The 23,543-nt window shown below is 46.0% G+C and overlaps 1 protein-coding gene across 2 annotated transcripts in view; it reads right to left on the bottom strand.

Moving 5' to 3' along the window:
* Nucleotides 1–23,543, bottom strand: part of RASSF5 (Ras association domain family member 5) — a 114,617-nt gene that overhangs the window by 47,880 nt on the left and 43,194 nt on the right. For both annotated transcript variants that reach the window (XM_045012836.1, XM_045012835.1), the window contains exon 2: nucleotides 16,094–16,212. In XM_045012836.1, the coding sequence (XP_044868771.1) occupies nucleotides 16,094–16,212 (119 nt within the window). The remainder of the gene's footprint in view (nucleotides 1–16,093; nucleotides 16,213–23,543) is intronic.

Below are 23,543 nucleotides of genomic sequence, written 5' to 3'. Positions count from 1 at the left end.
TGAGTAATCCTGCAGCCATTTAAAAGTATATTGCTATAGAAAGCCGGCTTACGACACTCTGCCAGGTAGATATCCTTGTGTGGCTTAATTCATTTACAGCCTTCCTGGAATTAAAGCTGTAAGAACAAGCTGAGCTGAGTTTTAGCTTTGCTCAGCTGCTATTTAAATATTTTGCACCAAGAAAATCCAAAGAGAGGCAATGCAAGGGATCAGAAGCTCAGTACACCATTAAGCGCAATGAGACCCCAGCCCCTAGTTGGGGCCTTTATGTGCTACCACAGATTGAATAACAGACACCACGGTAGTGGGTGCATGACAGACTGATTTCCTACTGACATTTTAATGCACGAATCAGTATGTGCCTCTGCATTCTGCAGATAATTTTAGAACAGCCAGGATGACTTCAGCAAAGCTGCCACAAAAATGAGGCAGTTTTGCTTATAACCTTAGAAAGCACTGCTCAGCTTGCCAGGTTAGACCTTCCAGTTTGTCAACTGCTGTCACGTTACAGGCAACAGATTCCCAAATCTGTTAAAATGATTCTTTAGCATCGATAAAGCCTTGTAGCAACACCATCACTCCCCCTCTTCCCACTTTTCAATCCCCATAACTTTCTGAAATTCACAGAATCACAGAAATTTGAAATGGAATAAACCTACTCTATCCCCTAACTCCTTCCCTTCACCTGTCCACTGCAGGGTTGTTGGTTTCAGGGTCATGTCTCGTACTCTGAATTCTAGTTTTAACACATTTCCCCTGCCTCTCACAGAGGTGAAGAATCTGAATATTTAGATGGAGACTTGCAAAGATAAGTTTTATATCCATAAACTTCCACCAGACTAAGGCTTGATCCCCTCAGGGGCTGAGCACTGGAGTCAATGGGAGTTGAGGGTGCTTAGCACTTTGTCAGATTGGGCCCTGAAGTATCATGTAACATTGGGTAGCAGGTTACATTTTGACCCATCTGGAAAATAGAAAAGCATTAACTACAAGCTTTGCAGGGCTAGTGAAAAACCCAAAGTCAGTTTGAGATTAAGAAGCTTCTTAATAGTAAAATACTAATGGTCAATGTAGGACTCAGGTTTTCAGAAGAGGAAACTTTCCCCATGTATAACAATTTTTCAAGGCTTAATTTATAAAACAGGAGAGGGTTGGGTGGGCAGGTAGAGAAGACAAGTAGGGGGGAAAAATCTCTCCTTTTTTTGTATCAGCTCTCTAGCTATAAATATAAATTCTTCACATCCTGGGAATTTATTTTTCTTCTCTTCCACTATATAACTTCTGTGGTTTGCACTATTTCATGCTCAATAAGGCCCCAATCCAACTTCCACTGAAGTTTATTGCAGTTGGATTAGGCACCAACCAACACAGGTGAGCTGTATGTGCATCTGACACCAATGTGCTCATTTTAAAGTCAGGTAGTTTTCTCTCTCTCTCACACACACACACACACACACACACACACACTCTCTCTCTCTCTCATGGAATATCCATCCATCCACTTACTTTTCAGGATGTAATTCTGACTGCCCTGGTGTTTTTAGAGTTTAGCAACAGAAAAAGAGAGCAGGAAATCAGGACTCCTAGTTTTTAATTCCAGCTTCCCTGATGATTTGCTGTGTGACTGTAAGCAAGCCACTTCATCTCTCAGCATCCGGAAAACGGCATAATACCGTCTGCTTCACTAGGCTATGAGGCTTCACTGTGGATTAAAGGGTTTGGAGATCCTCAGATGAGCATAAGTGCAGCAATTATTCTAACATTAACATACATTCAGTTACAGCAAAGTGCAAAGAATTTGCTGTGTATTAAACTCCCCCCCGTGATAATTTACAGATGGTGTTTTATGATCTTACGTTATTTATATGGCACCTGTTGCCATGGCACCTGCACAATTCACATTTAATTTCAAATCAACAAATATGAGTCACTCTCCACGTGGGCAACTCTGAGATTACAGAGAACCAGAAAGCCAAAGGTAAGCAGGTTAGCTTTGCAATATACCCGAAGACCACTGGACCCTGGCAGGGACCACCAAAAGGAGCAAGTTCTACACGTTTGGATGACTCGTTGAGAATGCCCCCAACACCTGGCCCAGGAAAGTTTGATTCTAGCAACTGACAGCAAGAGCCTCCCACTGTAACAGGACGGAGCAGGCTCTATGTCTAAACGCACAAGCTGGGAATGCATTACAGATGACAGCCCTCCGTGTTCACACGAACAGCAGCTCTGCGTAAGGAGGTCTCCGAGCTGCCAAGCGCAGATGAAACATGCGTTATGGGCACGGAGGTGTTGTGCGGTTCCGACACACAGCAGCATTATAAATCGCTCGGGGGCAGTAAAGACAACACATCGGATATGCAGCTCCACTCCTCTCTGCTCACACAGAGTGCATGTCTATTAGGGGAGAATTCTGCTCAGCCAGCTTCTCGGAGAAAATTCCCTCCTCGAGGCATTTTCTTTAAGAGGCCCGGAATAGAAACACCTGGCGTTCCAAGGTTTGTTTATTTCTCCGCTGGAGGAGCCGATTCTAAGTTGCGGGGTATAGCACAAATGAAGCAATGAGCTTTAGAACATTATCAAATTAAGAGCTACGTGCTACCCTCTGAGGGATGAAATGGACCCCTGTGCTGAGACAGCCATCGCCACTTCAGCCCTATTCTGAGGTCAGAAGTGGGTCTTAAATGGTGCATATACCTTGTTGTGTCTCAACACAAGGGTGAATTACTCCCTCGGTGTGGGAAATGATTGAGGCAGCTGCAAATCATGTGAAGACAGGGGGCCGAGTTTGGGCCTCAGAGAGGAGAATAAAAAACCGAACTAGTTAACTATTCAAGTATTTACAACGCAGCTTGTAACAATATAGCAGCTGTTTTCTCACCACATGGATGGAATATTTCTGATTGGGGATAGGTGAGTGAGCTACATTGACTTTATAGGGATGGGTTTAAAAAACAGGCTCTTAAGTTGTATATACCAAGATACGCACAGAAGGGTCAGGTGCATAAATGAGCCTAAACACATGCCACTGCATGCACAAAGCGAGCAGCAACTCTGCTAGCAGTGCTTAGGTCAGCAATTTTTGTGAAAATTCAGCCATGTACATTTGGTGGCAAGGATGGAATGCAAATCTACAGCAGCAGCAGCAGCTGCACAACCATTTCAGCTACAAAGACACCAACACCGGACCAGATCCTCAGCTGGGGTAAATGGCCATAGTTCCACAGAAGTCAAGAACCAGGCAAATGTACACCAGCCGACAAGGCTCATGGTTCTCTTTGCAGATGCCAGTCACCAACGTTTTGGAGATCAATCTCCTCCTGTAAACCATGTCCTCCCAAAGTCTTTCATTGCCGAGCTGAAATGTCCATCACAAAATAGCCCATTTCCCGCCCCCCGAGATTGGCATAACTATAAGCATCTGCTCAGGAAATCCTTCCATACTTGAACTGCCATAGAGAGGAAAAAAAGCAACTCCCAGCTATGGAAAGATTCAAAACCCAAGTCAAGGCTAAGGAGATGCTGGTGAAGATATGGCGATTACTGTCTTCGCTGGAAGAATTCTGCATTGTCCACCAATAGCGAGCACTGAAAGATAAGTCAGTAAGAGAAGGGAAGCCTATCGCACATGCATTTACTATTAAATATCTGGATTACAGTAGCACCACAAGGCTATTCAGGATCAGGACTCCCTTTTATTGGGAACAATGGGTCAGGGACACATCTTTCTATATTTTACTAAGAACTTACAATCTAAGACCTCCATTTTGCAGACACTTACAAACATACATGAGTAGTTCCATTGAAAAAAAAAAATCAATGGAGTTTTCCCATTAACTTCACTGGGGCTTTCACCCAGGAATCTACTCATGGGCATAAAAGCATGGGCACACATGCTTAAGTACTTTGTTGGCTCAGGGCCCGAAATATTAAGCATTGTTAACATGCAATATTAAGTATTAACGACATGTTAAGTAAGTGGCTATCCCTTTGATTTCACTAGCTCAGTTACATTTAATCACCATGTTTATTGCTTGCCAACTCTGAATCAGTTTTAAAATTCCTGAGTTTGCAACATGTGCTGCCAAAGGATTTTTTCCACCCCACACATTAAATAGCTCACAAATAAGTTCCGTCTCTCTCTCTGGTGCTCTGATACTGTTTCTTCATCATCTTTCCTCCTTCATGCTCTTCCACTTCCTCCCAGAAGCCAACACTACATGACCAACAGAAACACATGACTTAATCTTGATCTGTAGAGCAGAACTAGATTCAAGCAGCAAATATGACCTTGCAACTCAGATACAATCTCTTATCCTTTCCCATCTTTTGGGGACAGTGGATTTTTTTTAAACTTTGCTTCCCCCCATTAATTAGGTAATACACTGGAGAGTCACAGGTACAGATGCATTCCTGAAAATGCAAATAAGATGCATGTTTATTGCCAAGGTTTCCTCCTCCCCCAGAGCATCTGAATCCAACAACTAATCCATTTTCCTATTGTTTTGTTTCTGACACAACTTGGGGCATGGAGAGGACATGGCCAACCAGTCCTGATGGAATATGGTACAAACAACAGATTCGCTATCTTCAGCAGGTGATTGATATCAAAATACTTCTCCCTCCTTCTTGCTAGATTCTCCTCTCCGGGAGAGTCTATGGCTTCAGGTGCAGAATGGATTAGATATTTTCATGGGAACAGTTAAGAAAAAGAAAGGCATAGTTTTGCTGAAGCAAAGTTTTTAATGAGCAGGTAAGAAGACAAATCCTAATTGCTGAGTGATGGTTTGAGCCGGTTTCATAGATTTCCATTTGCTGAAGCTGTTGTGTATGCGGGGGGGGGAGAGACACGGAGTGTGTGTGTGTGGAGGGGGGGGAGAGCGGTTCTGCTTCCTTGTCACTGAAAGCCCCTCCCTTTGGGCTGGACTGAGGGAAGCCACCAAGGAAGTGTCAGAATGATGAATTGCTGTGATACGCAGACTCTGTGTTTATTATTAGAGCTATCAATAATGCACTGGCTGTTTTGTCACTCTGAAGATGAAACAAGCCTTTTAATACACATTCTCACTCAGTGGAAACCCTGATACGTTTGAAATAGACAGAGCATACTCGCTGCTATTAAAATCATTCAAGGCTTAATAGAGAATCTAGTTAGATGCTTATTGTAATGCATAGCTTAAAAAGAAAAAGTAAGGAAGAAGAAAGCAAAAATACTTGCCCCTGGTAGGTCATATCTGAATTTAGACCCAATGCAGTTTGCATGAAAAGTCTCACTTTGTTTGAAATCAAGGTACAGAGAAGTTAAATGACAAGAGCACAGAGTGAAGTTCGCCTCTGCACAGAGGGCTTAAGTGTGCTTAAACCACGTGCTAGCTCTCTGCACAGGGAAGCAGCACACCCCAAGTGAGTCTGTGGCAGAGCCGGGATTAGGACCGACATCTCTCAACTCTCAGGCCTGTGTCCCAGAAGCTCCTGTACTTCAGTGCGAGGGAGCCTATCCATTTGACTCTGCAGCCATCGGTTTGCTTTAGCTGATTTTAAAATCACTGAAAAAATTAATAGAGTTTATGATGGAAGATTTACAATTTTACATCCGGTTAATGGGGGGGAGGGGGGGGAGGAACACAACCACCACCACCACCAGAAGCTTTCAAACAAACATGATTTATTCTAATGTTCGCAAAATATACTCAAGCTCATAATCTTCTATGGATGCCTTCTCTGCTGTACAGTGACAACACAATTAAATATTTTCCCTCTGAATAATTAATACAGTCAATACTTCAGATTGCCCAAGACCAGGAATCTTCAACCCAACAGAATCCAGATCATCACAAAAACTGGACGGCCAGCCAGTTCTTAATGTTTGCTCCTTGCCCAGTAAGCACAAATATAATGTCCTTTTAATGTGCATGTTCCCCATTTCCAGTTTTGGATGAGTACATGCAAAGGAGCGGAGCAGGCAGGCCTGGTGCCTCGGCTGTCTAGAAGGAATGACAAATCACTTCTTAGCTACATTCGGTGGTTGAGAGTGGGAGTGGAGATGTCAGACTGCCCTGGCTGGATTTTTAAATCCCTGGCCATAGAGGATAAACTTGCTATTTGAGCTAATGGGCTTCTGGTTGCTGTAGATAGCTGGCAGAGCAGCAGCTGATAATTGCGGGTTTATCAATCACCCTCTGCACACCCAGACAGCTCCCACGTACATAGATGAATCCACTAAACAGAGGTCTTGAAGGAGCCCAATCTGTTCTACTAAGAGGAATATGAATTCATGTTTGGAATCATGGAAGTGTAGAACTGGAAGGGACCTCAGGAGGCCATCTAGTTCAGCCTCCTGCACTCAAGACAGGACTATGTAATAACTAGACTATTCCTGACAGGTGTTTGTCTATCCTGTTTTAAACACCTCCAATGATGGAGATTCCACCACTTCCCTAGGCAATTTATTCCAGTGTTTAACCACCCCCACAGGAAGTTTTTCCTAATGTCCAATCTAAACCTGCCTTGCTGCAATTTAAGCCCATTGCTTCTTGTCCTATCCTCACCGGTTAAATAGGACAATTTTTCAACCTCCTCCTTGTAACGACTGTTTATGCACTTAAACTGTTATGTCCCCCCTCAGTCTTCTCTTCGCCAGACTAAACAAGCCCAATTTTTTTTGAAGGGTTAAGGATATCTTAAAAAATAAAAAATTACACAGCAGGTAGAGATGCCAATGAACCTATACCTCCAGTCAGTACAGGACTGTTAATCTAGAGCAGGGGTCCCCAACCCCCGGTCCGCGGCCCGGTACCGGGCCGCGGCCTCTTACAAACCGGGCCGCGAACCGACCCAGTGGACCTCCCGCAGGCATGCCTGCGGGAGGTCTACCCGAGCCGCGGGACGAGCGCTCCCTCCGCAGTCATGCCTGCGGGAAGTCCACTGCTCCCGCAGGCATGACTGCGGACGGTTCGCTGGTCGCGCGGCTCAGCTGGACCGCCCGCAGGCACGCCTGCGGGAGGTCCACCGGCTCTGGTTGAGCTGCCGCAGGCGTGCCTGCGGGCGGTCCAGCTGAGCCGCACGACCAGCGAACCGTCCGCAGTCATGCCTGCGGCAGCTCAACCGGAGCCGGTGGACCTCCCGCAGGCACGCCTGCGGGCGGTCCAGCTGAGCCGCGGGACGAGCGCTCCCTCTGCCGGTCCCTGGTCCTCAAAAGGTTGGGGACCCCTGATCTAGAGTATATCCCCCAAGGCTCTATCTAGTCCTGTTTTAAACATTGCAAGCAATAATGATTCTGGCACTTCCCTTGGGAAACTATTCTCCAGTAGAATACTCTCCACCAACAGGAAGTTTTCCCTGATACTCCACCTTAACTTTAATCTACCTCTAAACATAGACACAGTTAAAAACAAACCAACAAACCAACCAACCTTTACTCCAAGCAGAGGTTTGACCCCCAAAAGGGAGAAGTACCAGAGACTCCATGAAGTCCACTAGGGATTTCGCTATTGCTATTGATTTTACACAGAAGGAACCCAGATACACCTCTACCTCGATATAACGCTGTCCTCGGGAGCCAAACAAATCTTATCGCGTTATAGGTGAAATCGCGTTATATCAAACTTGATTTGAACCACCGAAGTGCGCAGCCCCACCCCCCTGGAGCGCTGCTTTACCGTGCTGTATCCGAATTCGTGTTATATCGGGTGGCGTTATATAGCGGTAGAGGTGTACTACACAGATGGGCAGCAGCATATAACAGATACATTTTCTTGTTCTTAAATTTCACCCTGGTAATGGCAGTCATACCCCCCTAAACCACCCTAACAAATTACTGGCTCCCCTTGGAGATTGCACCCTATGGGATTACTTGCAGCTGCTCATCATGTTTGTCCTCTAAGAGTCATCATTTGGCCAAAAGAAACCTATTCAGATCTTTTAACCTTTCATCATAAATCACTTTCTCCAGCTGCTTCACTATTTCTATTGCTCTTCTCTCATCCCCTCTCAATTCATACACTTCCTTGTACTCACGGGTGCTAGAACTAGGGGTCCTGCAGCTTGAAGTGGTTTCCATCATATAAAGGTTTTACAGTTTGGTTCAATGGCTCTCTGCACCCCCACTATAAAAAATTTTCCAGCACCCCTGCTTGGACTGTCCACTAAAAACAACAATTGCCAATCAACCTGTGTTTCTTGGAGAAACAGTAAGTGGACAGTGAAGCAAGTGAAAGCTGGATGACAGATCAGCTTGCGCCTAAACACATTGGAAAATTGTTCAAGAACAGGTGGAAAATAAGAGCCAAGTGCAAAACCAAGGTTTGCATGATAAAGAGAGTGGCTGCATTCACATTCATTACTACAAATGAATTAAACCCCTATTACTCCTGAGATTTCTATTAAGTCCAGAGTGACTGTGTCTCATCTTGTCTGCATGCAGGCTTGGCAAAATTTGATTTGATTTGTTTTAATAATTTCAAAGGATAATATCAATGCTTATTTTAAGCATTTTTTTTATTTTTATCTCTAAATTTTCACAGTTGCACAAAATTATGGATTTTAAGCTTTTTTATTTGTATTGATTTAAATTTTCACAGTTGCAGGAAATTGTGGGGTGGGGGCAGACTATTTACAGTAGAGGTCGACATTCAAAAAGTTAAAGCTTTATAACATTGAAAAATTGTCAACATCATGTCAAAAATATACAAATTAAATATCCTTAAATGAAACAAATTCTCAAGCAGCATTTTTCTTACTTTACCTATCTGTAAATTTCAGTTCATGTCCACCGAAATATCTTTTAGTTGGTTTGCGTGTGTCCGGTGAAATCGACATTTACTGATAAAAATCTAATTCTTCCAAGCCTACTTGTATGGTACAGTCCCTCCCACACCTTTCATCTCTCTGCCCATTTTAAGATGGCACAGGCGCCCATTGGATACTTGACTTGTGGCTAGAGCTGTACACCAAATTCTAGGAGTCTGTTATGTGTTATACTCCTTTCTCTCACTCTGTGTCCGTCTTCTCTATTTAGACTGTAAGCTCTTCATGGACGGACGGTACTTCTCTGACGGCAGAACCTAGTACACTGGAGCCCCATTTTTGGTCAGTCCTTAGGCACTAAATATGATTAATGAATAATAATTAGCTTAAGGCAAATACAGGTATTTGCTAACCTAAATGAGAGCCAGAGGAAAAAGGAGATTTCAACCCTTTATCATTTAAATGACATAAATATTCCATAAATAGCTCATTTTAAATGATTTTCCCCTCATATCCCTACAAAAATAAAATACTAAAAAGGTCCCAGCTATAGAAGGGGATAAAACTGTTAAAAATTGCAGCTATGTAGTTAGCAGTGTTTTACCAAAAGAAATTTAAAAAGCCAGCATTTGAAACCACTCCATTTTTATTTTACTTTTTGTGAATGGATTCACCATTGATCGACCTACAGTCCTTTTCGCATAATGATAAATCACTGTGTCAGCATTTACAACCCGCCTGCCAAGTTTTATCCTATTGGGTTTTAAAACAGCTCCGTTAAAAACCCACTAGAAGTGAGGACTCCATTAGTCAAGTCTGTCTGTATAGTCAGGTGCTTGTGCCAAGCCTATCACTGCAGCATCTCGGTGCCTTCACCGGGACCCCACTAAAGCACACACCCCATTAGTGTTAGCATTTGCATAAAGAATTTACTGTCATAGGATGAAGTTCGCCCACTAGAGGAGGGTCTTCAGAAGCCTCCCCAATCCCCAGTTCTGCACCATGCGGTCGGGGAGCTGCAGAGCAGGTGCATGTGGCAATTGTGCACCAGCTCCATATAGGTCACCATGGAGAAGGAATCTGGGGACAGGGAAGGGATTTAGGGACAGCAAGTCAGTCAGCAGCAACACAGGTCCAGTGGCCCGCAAGTCAGCGCATAGTAATACTTGAGAGGGACTAAAGTCAGGAGGCCTGGGTTCTATCGTTGGCTCGGTCACTAATTCACTGGGCAAGTCACTCATGCATTGATTTTAAGATCAGCACGGACCATTGTGATCAACTAGTCTGACCTCCTCATGCTTCAGGGTTTCAGCCAGTCACCCATAGGGGTAAGGAAGGGTTCTCCCTCCCCCACCCTGCCAATGTGTTCTGGGGCTTGGGATTTTGTGTCATCTTCCTCTGAAGCATCAGAGATGGCCACAGCTGAAGATGGCACATTGGACAGTGTGGGCCAGGGCTCTGAGGTGGCACCGAGCATCCTCTGTTAAGTGCCTGGCTGGCTGGTTCTTGCTCACATGCTCAGGGTCTAACCAATCGCCATGTGCGGGGCTGGGAAGCAATTCTTCCCAGGTCAGATTGGCAGTGACCTCAGGGAGTTTTACACCTTCCTCTGCAGGGTGTGGGTCGCTTGCCAGGATTATCCGGGTTTCTCTCACTTCCTCAATTCCCAGACATTGCAGAGGCCTCGGGCATTGGTGCGCTTTGGTCACTCCTGTGCTCTGCCTGTGGCACAACAGTCTAGTCTCCCGTGGGCTGTAATTGTGCCCAGGTGCTGGGTTGTGTTGGCGGCTGGTGACATAAGGGAGGTCAGACTAGAGGAGGATCGAGTGGTCTCTCTGGCCTTCAACTCTAGACTCCTGCATAGCACAGAGAATTTCACTCAGCGATTCCTGCATCAAGCCCAACTTGTTAAATTCACTTCCTCTCTGCCTCAGTTTCCCCATATATAATGGGGCTATGATACTGACCCTCCTCCGTAAAGCATGAGCTGCACTGTGCCCTGTTCATAGGTTGAGTGCCTCCCTCCACAGGCCAGAGCAGTTTCCCATACCAAAGTGGCTTAGTGCTCTGAAAGGGAAGTTAATTTTACTCTGAGGGATGACATATTTTGGATCAGCTCCAATTACACAGCAAGTGAGGGGATTTCACTGAGTATTTGCAATCATTAGGTGAACACAGAGGATGAAATAATCAGTGTAAAGTCTCTCTCCCCTTACACTGGGGAGAGCTGTGTATTCAGGCCAGAACCACCTCTAAGTGATTCACAAGACAACACTATCCTTCTAAAAGCCACTGGCTGGATTTCCAGTCTTGAACAACCCCAGCTCCTACCGAAATCAGTGGGAACTGCAGGTGCTCAGCACCATTGAAAAAAATCAGGTTGTTTAGCTGCATTTCCTTTGCAACCTGTTGTGCCCTGAAATGTTGTGCAGGTACCAAAGTGATCACATTGCACCTTCCTAGCTGCCTGCAGCACTCACCTGGCATTGCAGTGCAAACACATACGCATGCAATTCCAGGCATCACTTACCACCCAGCTCCCCCAAGCGACACCACTAGGTAAGACACTGGTCCTCCTGCAAAACAAAAACTGAGCAGCAGGGCCCCTTCCAGCTGCAGAGAGGTTTGGGGCACATGACTGTGCTGTGGATGGGGCTTCAAAGTTACTCTGCTGCTTTGAAAACAGGAATTCCCTCTGCTGCTTCTCAAAAGTTGCTCCTTCCCTTAACCTTTAGCACCAATCCCACCCAGCTATACCCACTCCCACCTCTCTGATTCAGCGTTTTAGACTGCAAGGTCCTCGGGGCACAGAGCTTGGGTTTTCAGAGTGCCAGGCAGACCTTCGGTAGCATATTAAATAATAACGGGCCCTTTGCAAATATCAGGCCAAAGCAAGCCCTAGGGCAAGGAATACAGAAAGGGAAGTCTCATCAGTGCTAACGTCCAAGTTTTGTAGTTCCTATCATTTTACCTGTCGGGTCGCCCAGCTATTACTGCCTGTCTGGTCTATTTGGATTGTAAGGTCATTGGGGCAGGGAATGTTCCTCACTGTTTTCCCATCCTTGCACACCAAAATGGCCTGTCCTTGGTAATCAAGATCCACTGAAAGTTGGATGGGCATTTTGCACCCTGACTTCTAACTGGTCTGTGGTGGATTTTCGCCATCAGCATTGACCGAAGCTCTCTTAGGAAATGCCATTGCTGGGCACGGCAGGTGAACTAGGTACTAGGGGTGGCGTGCAAAGTTCTACCGCTTGAGAAGCGGCTTTGTGAGAAAGAGGCAATCAGAGAGGTCTGCGCATAAAAGGAGTGTGCAGGGAACAGGCCTGAAAGTTGGAATGCAGCAGTTTGTTGATAAAAGGATATAGTCTCATTCCACTTTTGCTAGAACACGCAGTTTGACCTGTCCAAACCAAACAGGACCTGCTGATTTTATCAGTCCGCAGGAGCCCGTATTTACTTAATTAAAGGTACAGCTTGGCTATTTAGATCCCTGCAGATATTTGTTGGCTTCTGTCACGGGCTTGAGGCATATTTGTTTTTGTCTGCATGTCAGGATTTACAGGCTATCACTCTCTCTGGTAATCAGATCAGACTGTTCAGACCATTTTTGGTCACAGTGGTAAAGCAACGCTGTCAGAACAGAACATTCATCCCTAGGTGAGCATACCCGAGGGGAGAAGATGCCACCTTCCAAAGGCACAGTGACTTTGGACATCTAGGTCAGTACTCACCCACTGCAGCCCAGTGACCAACCTGCCTCCTACTGCAGCCCACAAACTGCAAAAATAAACCGGCCATGTAGTTCGGAGGATCGAGTTCTGGTAGCCTAAAACGGGCACAAGCTGTTTGCCCCAGTTTATTGCAATATTCATTGCTAATGACCCAGCTCGAATATGGCTGAGTAGAACTCTTGGTAAAAGAGGGATGGCCTTCTGGTTAAGGCACTAGACAGGGGCTGAGAAAATCTGGGGTCAATTCCCTGCTCTGCCAGACTGCGTGTGTGACCTTGGGCCAGTCACTTCACCTCTCCATGCCTCAGTTCCCCATCTGTAAAAAGGCGATAAACCTTCCTTTGCCTGCCTTGTCTATTCAGACTGTAAAATCTTTGGGGCAGGGACTCTCTCTTACTAGATGAATGTACAGCTCCTAGCACAATGGACCATCCTCTCTAAACTCTTCTGCTGCTCAAACTATCATGATTAGAATCCTACCAAATTCATGGCCATGAAAAAAGCTACACAGACAGTGAAATCTGATCTCCCCCGTGAAATCTGGCTAGTGTAGGGGAGGGGCAGGGCTGGGGGGCTCTTACCCTGTGTCGGACTCCAGATGCTAGTCCCAGCTGGGCTGCGGGGGTGGGGTGGAGAGAACATGACTTCCTCTTCCCCTGCAGGGTCCACTCCCAGGGCCAGGTCAGACCCATTTCTGGGAACCTTCCCTGGCCGCAGGAAACTCTGCAGCTGCTTGCCGCGAGCCCAGCTCCGGGGACAGTGCCACCACCATCAGCAGAGCAGAGCAGAAGTAAGTGTGGCATGCCATGACCTCCACTACAATAGCCTTGCAACCCCCCTCCCCTCAAAAAAAAAAAACCCAAACCCATTTTTGGGTCAGGACCCCCACAGTTACAACACAGTGAAATTTCAGATTTAAATATCTGAAACTGTGAAATTTACAATTTTTAAAATCCTTTAACTGTGAAATGGACCAAAATGGATGGCAAATTTGGTAGGGCCCGAATCGTGAGGAATGGAACACTGAGACCCCCCTCAACCACAAAACGTCCAGTCCTTCCACCCTCCCAGGGCTGGCAACGGCACCAGCAGGTCACTGTCCAAATCCCATTGTTCGCCACGTGGATGGTGCCCGCAGGCCTTAGCTGCCACCCTAACGCCGTTTCTATCGCTAAGCGGAAAAGTCACCCACGACCAGCTTTAAATCACCTCCCTTTGCGGCACTAATACCAGCAGATTAAGGATGCAGCAGAGAGGGACTAATCTAGGCATCTGAAACTTGAAGAATAGATCCATAGTCATTCAGGACTTCACGACAAAAGAAGGGACTGAGCTCACCATTGTCCTTGTTCTCTAAAACCCACTTCAGCTATAGGAGAATCTCATTTACCCTTTGCAGTTTAGGACTTCTGACACGTAACTGAGCACTTCTGCCCTCTAATGGATGGAGTCAGTGGAGACTGAATGGTTCATTAAATACACTTGGGTAACAGGCAGCTCATCCAGCAGGGCTGACTGCAACGTGACCCCCTTCACTAAGGCCTGGCAGCTCGGCCCTGCAGGTTTCCTGCTAATATTTGGTTTGGCGATGGCCAGGATCAGGGAGTGGCCAAGACTTCCCTGATGTGGTGGATATGCAATGACTTAGCAGCAGTCCTTGTACATGGTGATGTGAATGTGCCGCTGCCCCATCCCAATAGCTCCCCTCCTTAGTGACAATGTGCAGGGACTTTTGACCATGTGCACGAAGCATCTGCTGCTGCCAGGAACTTAACGAGAATCTGGCAGGGGAATCACACCAAACCGGAGCGCTAGGCTGACACATACCCAACTCAGCCAACAGGTCTTTTCTTCCTGTGCCTGGCTAGCCACCACCACCAAACAGCAATCATAGCTTCACAGAAATGTAGAGCTGGCAGGAACCTCAACAGGTCCTCTAGTCCGCTCCCCTGCACCGAGGCAGGGCTAAGTATTATCTAGACCCCTCGACAGGTGTTTGTCTAACCTTTGCTCAGACACTCATGCTGCTTCTGGTGTTGCCCTCCCCTTTACATCTCAGAGCAACATTAAGGATGTGGAGGGTACAGCACAGCCAAAGCCATCGTCTCCCTGACAGCAACTTTTTACTCTCCTGTTGACATCCACCCTCAGTGCAGCTGCAGGACTCCCGCATTTTCAATGCTGGCTTCCCCTCCCACCACCAATCTCTCTTCTGTAGTTAAGCTGCACCTTTGGGATGCAGACTTGAGCACAAGCAAGGCTCCTCTTCAGATGGAAAGAGAAGCGGAGACCGCAATCTATTATCCGGGCAAACGTTTCTCCGTAGAAGCCTCACTGCTGTCATTTGATATTAACATCCTTCATGAAGCCAGTGAAAGACTCTTACTGTGAATTTCACTGTGGGATAAATGGATATTGGAACAGCCTTGTAATATTTTGCATCATTCGTTTGGCAGGGGAAGATTTTAGAAACAAAGTGAATAATGCAGCTGATGACCCTTTCTATTTCTCTGGATCTTATGTTCAATGCTTAGTTAGGCCTCTGTGTAAGGAGTACTCCCACTGACTTCACTTGAATGGCTCGCTGGCTTACAATTGGGCATCTGCTTCAGTACCTTGCTGAACTGGAGTTGCAAGGCCTCCTTCTCCAGGACTGGACGCAAACACTAAAGTTCCTGACCAGTGGCAGTCACTGGAGAACCCACCGCACTCTCTGTAAGAGTGAATGGTTGAGATTTTTCAAAGCCGTGCAAGCCCCCCACACAAACTCTTAACAGCAATGGGAGATGTGCGTCTATGTTCCTTGGAATGCTTTCCAAGTTTTAATCAAGGCCATCGAGTTTCATGACGTGCCCCGGCAAAATCCATCTTTGCTAAATTGCATTCCGCCAAAAACAAACTGCAGGTGGAATTTGCCTCCATTTTCCATGCCATAGCATTGCCGTGCACTGCTGAACACCTGACCCATTCTAACAAGGGGGAGGCAAAGCAACAGCAAATGCACAGGCGCCCCCCTCCTTGCAAAAATACACTGCTGTCCTGCCTCAAAGGCTTGTTTCCATGGCAACGCACTGGTTTTTGTGCAAGGTGCTGCACCACAGGCACCTTCGGTTAAGCAGCCGTAGGGACGACTGGATTTTAAGGCTCTTGACAAACATTTGTAGCTGTGCACACAACGAATGGGATAATCAGCTTTCATGCTGCAGAGTGCAAGCTGATCCCACACTCCACCCTGCCCAAGTAACAGCCCTGGACAATCAGACAGCTTCTCCTGGTTACCTGCCTCGAAAGCATGATTTGATCCCCCTGGCAAATCCTCCCAGGTAAACTAAGTAGAGAAGCTAAAAGCTCATGTTAAACCACAGCGGGGCAAGAGCTCTGACATCTAAAGAGGCAGGAATTTAATTGGGAGGTGCTTACAAAAAATCTTGTGTGTTGGTGAAGTGCAATTAGCACTGAAGACGAGAATGCCATGCTGCCATCTCTCTGCAACGCACTGCCCCTGCCTGCCAGAAAAGCAACTCCCGCTCCCCTCTCCATATAAAACACCAAACACCCTCTTATCCCATTTCCCTCCCGCCAGCCACCCAGCACAGGGGCTCCCCAATCCATACCTGGCTGCAGTTTTGCGTCAGTGTATTTTCTGGCGAGGGTTTGTTCTGGGGCTGTCCTTGTTGGCTGCAGTCCAGCTGAATCAGGCTTCTGCATTCTTGATGGCAGGTATATTTGCAATCTAAACAGGGGGGAGGGGGAGAGAAACAAAAAAAAAATGAAGGATGCTTTAGAAATAATGACTGGTTTTCAAGGGGGATAAAAACAGAATGAAACAGTGAGAAATAAAGGGATCCGATTTCTGCTGAAGGTCAAACTCTGAAGTTACAGAACCCGATGTTCAGGATAGCACCACTGCAAGTGAAACATGCACGTGCCCACCCAAATTGCAGCCACAATTATTTCCATTGTGGTAGTGCCTCCAAACCCTACACAGGCCTCAGGCCACATTGTACTAGGTGATGTGCAAAGAAACGTTTACTACAATGAAACACCTAAATGGCCTATCAGATGCCTAATTGGTTATTTGCATGCACTTTTATTGTGACCAAGCATGGAAATGCATGTGCAAACCAGACAGCTGTACACATGAAGTACCAATAAAGACTAGTTAATGGAAACTGTTGCAGACTAGCGGTTGGAAAACTGGGAGTCAGGACTCCTATATCCTATTCTTGACTATATTCAGATGGACACACCTTGGGCAAATTATGACCTCAGAGCCTCAGTTTACCGATATGTGAAATGAGGGTAATAATACATCCCTCTCTCATGGGGGTATTGAGGTTTTCACTAGTATTTGCAGAGTACCCAGATATCCTGAGACAAAAGGTACCAGAGAAGCAGCAAATAATCACAAATGTTAATGGGCTGAAGTTTACACTTTACCAGTGAACAGAAGCCTGTGAGTATTGGCTTGGCATAGAAGTTATTCAAATGATCTCGGTGATGTAACTGGTTTTCACATCGTTACTTCAGCAGCGCTCCAAGTATACGTGGCGCTTTGCAGACCAGCCCCACCGCCAGGTCTCTGCCACAAAGAGCATTCAGTCTCAGTGCCCCACATGGCATCCGTCAGACTGAAAAAACCATCTGCTAACAGAATTCTCAGTAGCATGTGCCAACAGCCTCACCTACGTGAAACACTAAACACTACACAGGCTTTGATGCCTCAGCACTTGCCTTAAACATTCATTTGCCATCAGAATGCATAAAGGCAAAAATAATGAAAAAACCCTACTCCCATTTATGCTAAGACTCTGTGGCAGAGAGGCAGGTGAGCGCTAGAGATTAGCAGCTGGTGATGCACCGTGAGAAGGGAGGGAGGAAATAACCCATAAGCCCAAAGTGTGAAGAGCACTGTAATTAAACACGGAAAAGCCAGCTTGCCCCAGTGCACACACGACATCAGCAATACTTGCATGAACAGCAGCGAGTGCTTTTACCCAGACACAGAGATAACTTACAAAGGGGAGAGAGTAATTCTAAAAACTGCGTTGCCACCTGCAATGAAAAGCTTTGCATTGTTTTCTTCCCATTGCTGTCCTTTTATTTCTACGTGGAACACTTCAGAAGGAAAATATCAGGGTTCCCCTCCTGCCTCCGTTCAAACTCTAATTTCTCAGCTAAGCCAGAGACACATTCTTCACAGGAGAAATACCATATGCTTTGGTTCCCAGAGTACCGTAAGAGTCGTAAGCACACAAGAGTCACTCAGTACAGTACATTGTTTATGCTACTTGGAGCCAAGGACACATCTACATTTGCTGCAAAGGTGATATAAAAAAAATTAAGACCCTTGTCCTGTAAATCGTTCCATGTGGTTACTGAGCTCTGCTCAGGTGGAACAACTAGAAGAGGATTTGGAGTGAGACATGGAACCACTGCGAAAAAAAATAAATTAATCCACATTTCTTTGATTGAGGGGTTTGTGTTTCCTAGCGCCAGATGTTACACTCAACTCCAATTAGTGCACTAAGAGATGTGCCCTCCCAGATATTCAAACACAGAGAGAAATACTGACCTCTGCCCGCCAAAAAAATTCCAAACTGACCAATACAAGAAACCATTCACAGGTGGTCAAGCTACGGATGAGATGAGCCCAGAGTAAGATCCCAGTCCCAACGTCACACACTTTGGGAGCATTTGAAGTTGTGTCTCTGGCTCCCAGCTCACTAACCAGCTGGACCAAAACCCCACTCCAGAGCGGAGCTGGGATGCAGTCAAGGATTTCCCAGCTACGAGCCCTGTATTTTTCCACTAGACCATTACCAGCATCCCACCTCTCCTCCCAAGTAGAGGAAAGGTTCATAGATACGGATTGGTTTATCAGCATGGAAAGTATCTCAAAGTTGTGAGGAGAGAGAAGAATGGTTAGAACTGTGGCGGGGGAGTCTTTAGCACAATCCTGCTCTCTCTTGGTGGGTGAGGAAATGTATCTAGTCGCGCAAAAAATTCTCTGCTACAGCTGTGCCTGGTTGCTCACACACCTTTGCCCAAAGGAAACCTGTACTACTTATTAAAAGCTGACAAGTTTCCTGCCTTACTCTTTACTAGTTTTTCTCCTGATCTGAAATGAGAAGTGCTGACACTTGGGGTACGTCTACACTACGGGATTATTCCGAATTTACATAAACTGGTTTAACAAAACAGATTGTATAAAATCGAGTGTGCGCGGCCACACTAAACACATTAAATCGGTGGTGTGCGTCCACGGTCCGAGGCTAGCGTCGATTTCTGGAGCATTGCACTGTGGGTAGCTACTCCGTAGCTATCCCATAGTTCCCGCAGCCTCCCCCGCCCCTTTGAATTTCCGGGTTGAGATCCCAGTGCCTGATGCGGCAAAAATCATTGTCGCGGGTGGTTCTGGGTAAATGTCGTCAGTCACTCCTTCCGCTGGGAAAGCAACGGCAGACAAGCATTTCATGCCTTTTTTCCCTGGATTGCCCTGGAAGATGCCATAGCATGGCAATCATGGAGCCTGTTTCGCCTTTTGTGACTGTCACCGTATGTGTACTAGATGGCAGCGCTACAAGCAGCATGCTTTTGCTTTATAGCAGAGATGGTTATCAGCCATATTGTACCATCTACCATACCATAAATTGGTAATAAGATGATCGTGGCTACCAGTCCTTTTGCACTGTTCCATTTGCTGCTGTCATAAGTGCCCCTGGCTGCTCTTAGCCAGGGGCGCAAAAGCCAAAATTGGGAATGACTCCCTGAGTCAATCCCTCCTTTTTGGTATCTAAAAATAGAATCAGTCCTGCCTAGAATATGGGCAAGTGTACTAGAGAACCACTGTATCAGAGAACCAGAGAGCACAGCTGCTCTGTGTCAGATCCTGCAGAAATTATGAGCTGTATTCTATTCACAGGGGGTGCTCCTGCAACAACCCCACCTGTTGATTCCGTTCTTCCTTCAGCCTTCCTGGGCTACCGTAGCATTGTCCCCCCACTTGTGTGATGAAGTAATAAAGAATGCAGGAATAAGACACAGTGACTTGTTAGTGAGATATGAGTGGAAGGCAGCCTCCAGCTGCTATGATAGTCCAGACAGGACAGTAAGGAGTGTGTAGGAGAGGAGCCCAGCATCCCTCTGCTAGTTCAGGGGCAATTGAATCTTTTCTTTACACATGAAGGGTGGGGGCTGATGGAGCTCAGCCCCCTGTTGCTATGATGACGATGGTTATCAGCCATACTGTACCATCTACCAGGAAAAATTAGGACCAGGCGCCCTTGATCGACCTAACAGATGCTAGTCAGCATGGTTACCAGTCCTTTTGCACTGCCCCATGTGCCAATAGGCTGATGATGAGGACGGATACCAGTCGTATTGTACCATCAGCCATCCATAGTGTGGGGGGAGCAAGGATGTTGGTGTTGAGTGCTGCACCATCGTGTCTATCTGCAGCATTCAGTAAAGATAGGGTGACATGTAAAAGAGTCAAGAGAGGATTGTTTTCCCTTTCACTTCTGGGGGTGGGTGGGGGGGTGCGTAAATTGCCTAGCTATGCCCTGACCCACCGCGGACACTGTTTTTGACCCTAGAAGCATTTGGAGCTCAGCCAAGAATGCAAATGCTTTTCAGAGACTGCAGGAACTGTGGGATAGCTTGAGTCCTCCAGTCCATGAGCGTCCATTTGATTCTTTGGCTTTCCGTTACGCTTGTCACGCAGCAGTGCGCTGAGTCCCTGCTATGGCATCTGTCTGGAGATATTTAAAAAATGATTTTGAATTTCGTCTTCTGTAACGGAGTGCTGATAGAACAGATTTGCCTGCCCTTACAGCGATCACGTCCGCATCGTCCATGCGGGAGCTCTTTCTTTATTTTGATTTTTAACTGCATCACCACCCGTGCTGATCGGAGCTCCACGCTGGGCAAACAGGAAATATTCAAAAGTTCGCGGGGCTTTTCCTGTCTACCTGGCCACTGCATCCGAGTTCAGATTGCTGTCCAGAGCGGTCAGTGGTGCACTGTGGGATACCGCCCGGAGGCCAATACCGTCGATCTGCGGCCACACTAACCCCAATCCGATATGGTAATACCGATATTAGCGCTACTCTTCTCCTTAGGGAGGAGTACAGAAACCGGTTTAAAGAGCCCTTTATACCGATATAAAGGGCCTCTTAGTGTGGACGGGTGTGGCGTTAAATCGGTTTTACGCTCCTAAAACCGGTTTAAACGCGTAGTGTAGACCAGGCTTTGGATACACAGAGTAGAAGGTAGCATCCCATTCCACTGAATCCACAGCACTTTGCAAGTCTTTATAGCAACGCTCCTTCGGGCGTCGCAGCTGATGTCTCTCCAACTCTTACTGCACCTCTTGTGCTGGGGGTTTAAGAGACCGATTTTCTAGCAGTGTAAGAACAAGTCTGTTGCAAGGCTCTGCTAAACTGAGGCAAGAACCCTTCCTTCTGATATCAGTAAGTTGTACGTAAAGTGTTGGTTTGATATTTAAGGCCTAAAATAGGCACCATTATTGACTAGTTACTGGAAGGTAGGACTTCTGAGTTCTATTTCTAGCTCCGATATTGACTCATTGTGTGACACGGGGCAAGCTGATGCAGTTGAGAAAAAGGGTAACAACGTTCTGGGGTGTATTAACAGGAGTGTCATATGTAAAACGCAGGAGATAACTTCCGCTCTACTCGGCACTGGTGAAAGCTCAGCTGGAATATGGCGCCCAGTTTTAGGCACTGCGTTTTAAGAAAGATGTGGATGAATTGGGGAGAGTCAAAAGGAGAGCAATAAAAATGATGAAAGGTTTAGAAAACGTGACCTACAAGGAAAAATTAAAAAATCTGGGCATGTTTAGTCCTGAAAAAGGATGACAAAGGCGGACCTGACAGTCTTCAAATATATGATGGGCCATTAAAGAGAAGATGGTGATGCACTCCTCTCCACGTCCCCTGAAGCGAGGGCAAGAAGCAAATCTGAAGAAAGGGGAGATGTATGTTATACGTTAGGAAAAACTTTCTAACTATAAGGATAGTTAAGCTCTGGAACGTGTTGTAGAATCCCTCTCATTGGTTGTTTTTAAGAACAGGTTGGACAAACACCTGTCAGGGATAAGAATATATGAATGGCCATACTGGGACAGACCAAAGGGCCATCCAGCCCAGTATCCTGCCAATGCCAGGTGCCCCAGAGGGAATGAACAGAGCAGGTAATCAAGTGATCCATTCCCAGGTTCTGTATGGTCTAGGTTTACATGGTCCTGCCTCAGCACAAGGGCTGGCTAGCTCAGAGTTCCTTCCAGCCCAGCATTTCCATGGTAAGCCCATTTCACATCTCTGCACATTAGTTTTCCCCATCAGCAAAATGGGATAACACTGAAGGACAGGCCAAGGCTTTGGGCACTAGCCTGGGACTCAGCAGACCTGGGTTCATTTCTCTACTCCTCTACAGACCATGAGTAAGTCATAAATGCCTTGTCTTCACTGCTGGAAAGGGGGTTCCCTGCTCTTCTTTATGACAAGGTGACACCGGTGAGTTATCTTGGTGTCAGATCCTAAGAGGTGGTGAGGCACTTGGAGTGTTAACTGTGAGGTAGCCAAGTGAGGTCAGCACCATACCACCTATCTGTGGTTGGCCTTGCAGTAAATCTGAAGTGCCTTGGCTTCACTACATTTTTACAGCCAGCCAGAGAGCTAACACCCATAGTGAAAGAAAGAGTCTATCAGTGAAGACACCCTTAGTCTCTCTGGGCAGCAGATCCCCAGCTGTGTAATGGGGATAGTAGCACTGCCATATCTTACAGGGGTGTTGTGAGGATAAATACATGCAATATTGGGAGTCCCTCAGATACTGTGGTGATGGGGGCCAGATAAGTACCTAAGATGAACACTGATCTGCTTTTTATAAGCCATTTTGAGATCCTTGGATTAAATAGGATTATGCAGGTGTTAGTATGATTACATAGCAATTTCTAAGAGCAAGTTTAGGAAGAAAAGAGATCTCTCTGTATCAGCACTTTCATTTCCAGTTACTGTAACTGAAGTATGTACCTAAATCATAAATCTATTGTCAGATTCTGCCTGAAAACGCCCTTGGACAGGATATTGGAAATTTCGCATGGTCTCAAATGTACAGATGACATGTTACCTAGCTCCCTCCTCATACACACACTGCCTAGGCACAAACAAAGAACTGACGCAGCTTTTCTTGGAAGATGATCTGTGTTACTGTAAGATGTTCAACTGCTCAATCAAGTAGAAGCTCCATAAAGAACTTTAGGAAGCGAGCATTTCGCTTTGGCCTCTTTTTGTTATAAAGAACGATTTTCAATGGCAATCGCAGCACAGCGAAGTTTGCATCCTGCACCACATGTGGCTTGACCATTTCTCTTTACTAAAAGCTACGTGTTGGCCTAAATTTGTTGCCGTTCTCCCATCCTCCTCTCTCAAAGATTTGACTTAACTGTAGTTTACTAACTGCAGCTAAAACATCCTGTTGGTATTTACATGACCCATGTGAGCCTTTTCAATTTTAACTATACTATAACCAAACTTGCTTTCCCTTTTACATTAGCCAAAATTCCAGAGAGGTTACTGGGGGGAAAAAAGTAATTCAATCAACAGCATGAGATTGGCTATCAGATATTTTCCATAAAGCAAAATGTGTATTGCACTTGGCATCTGCTGCTGCAGCAAATTAAAATATCACAGTGGAGCTTTCAAAAAGATAGTAATTATCCAACCATTCTATCTGGCTGTGCTTAGAGATGCATATTAGCTCTTGCATTGCAAAGTGCTGGTTAATTTGCAGCTGCAAAGCCATGGAACAGAACCAGGGTTTTGTTTTATAGACATAGGCCTCGTTCATACTCAAGGCACCCATAGCACGCATCAGATAAAAGATTGTGCAGGTGGCTCCCAAACTCCTGAGTGGCAAACGCTTTCCTATCATCTTTGTCCCATCACCACTAGGAGGCCACCGAGAGAGAGAGCGAGAGAGAGAGAGCGCAAGTCTGCTTGTGTTCTGAAAGGTAACAGATGGGCAGGAGGGGTCACC

This window comes from Mauremys mutica, chromosome 4 (assembly GCF_020497125.1).
Source record: "Mauremys mutica isolate MM-2020 ecotype Southern chromosome 4, ASM2049712v1, whole genome shotgun sequence".
Lineage (NCBI taxonomy): Eukaryota > Metazoa > Chordata > Testudines > Geoemydidae > Mauremys > Mauremys mutica.
Note: the sequence above shows the minus strand (reverse complement) of the source record. Positions and strands in the feature narration are given on the sequence as shown.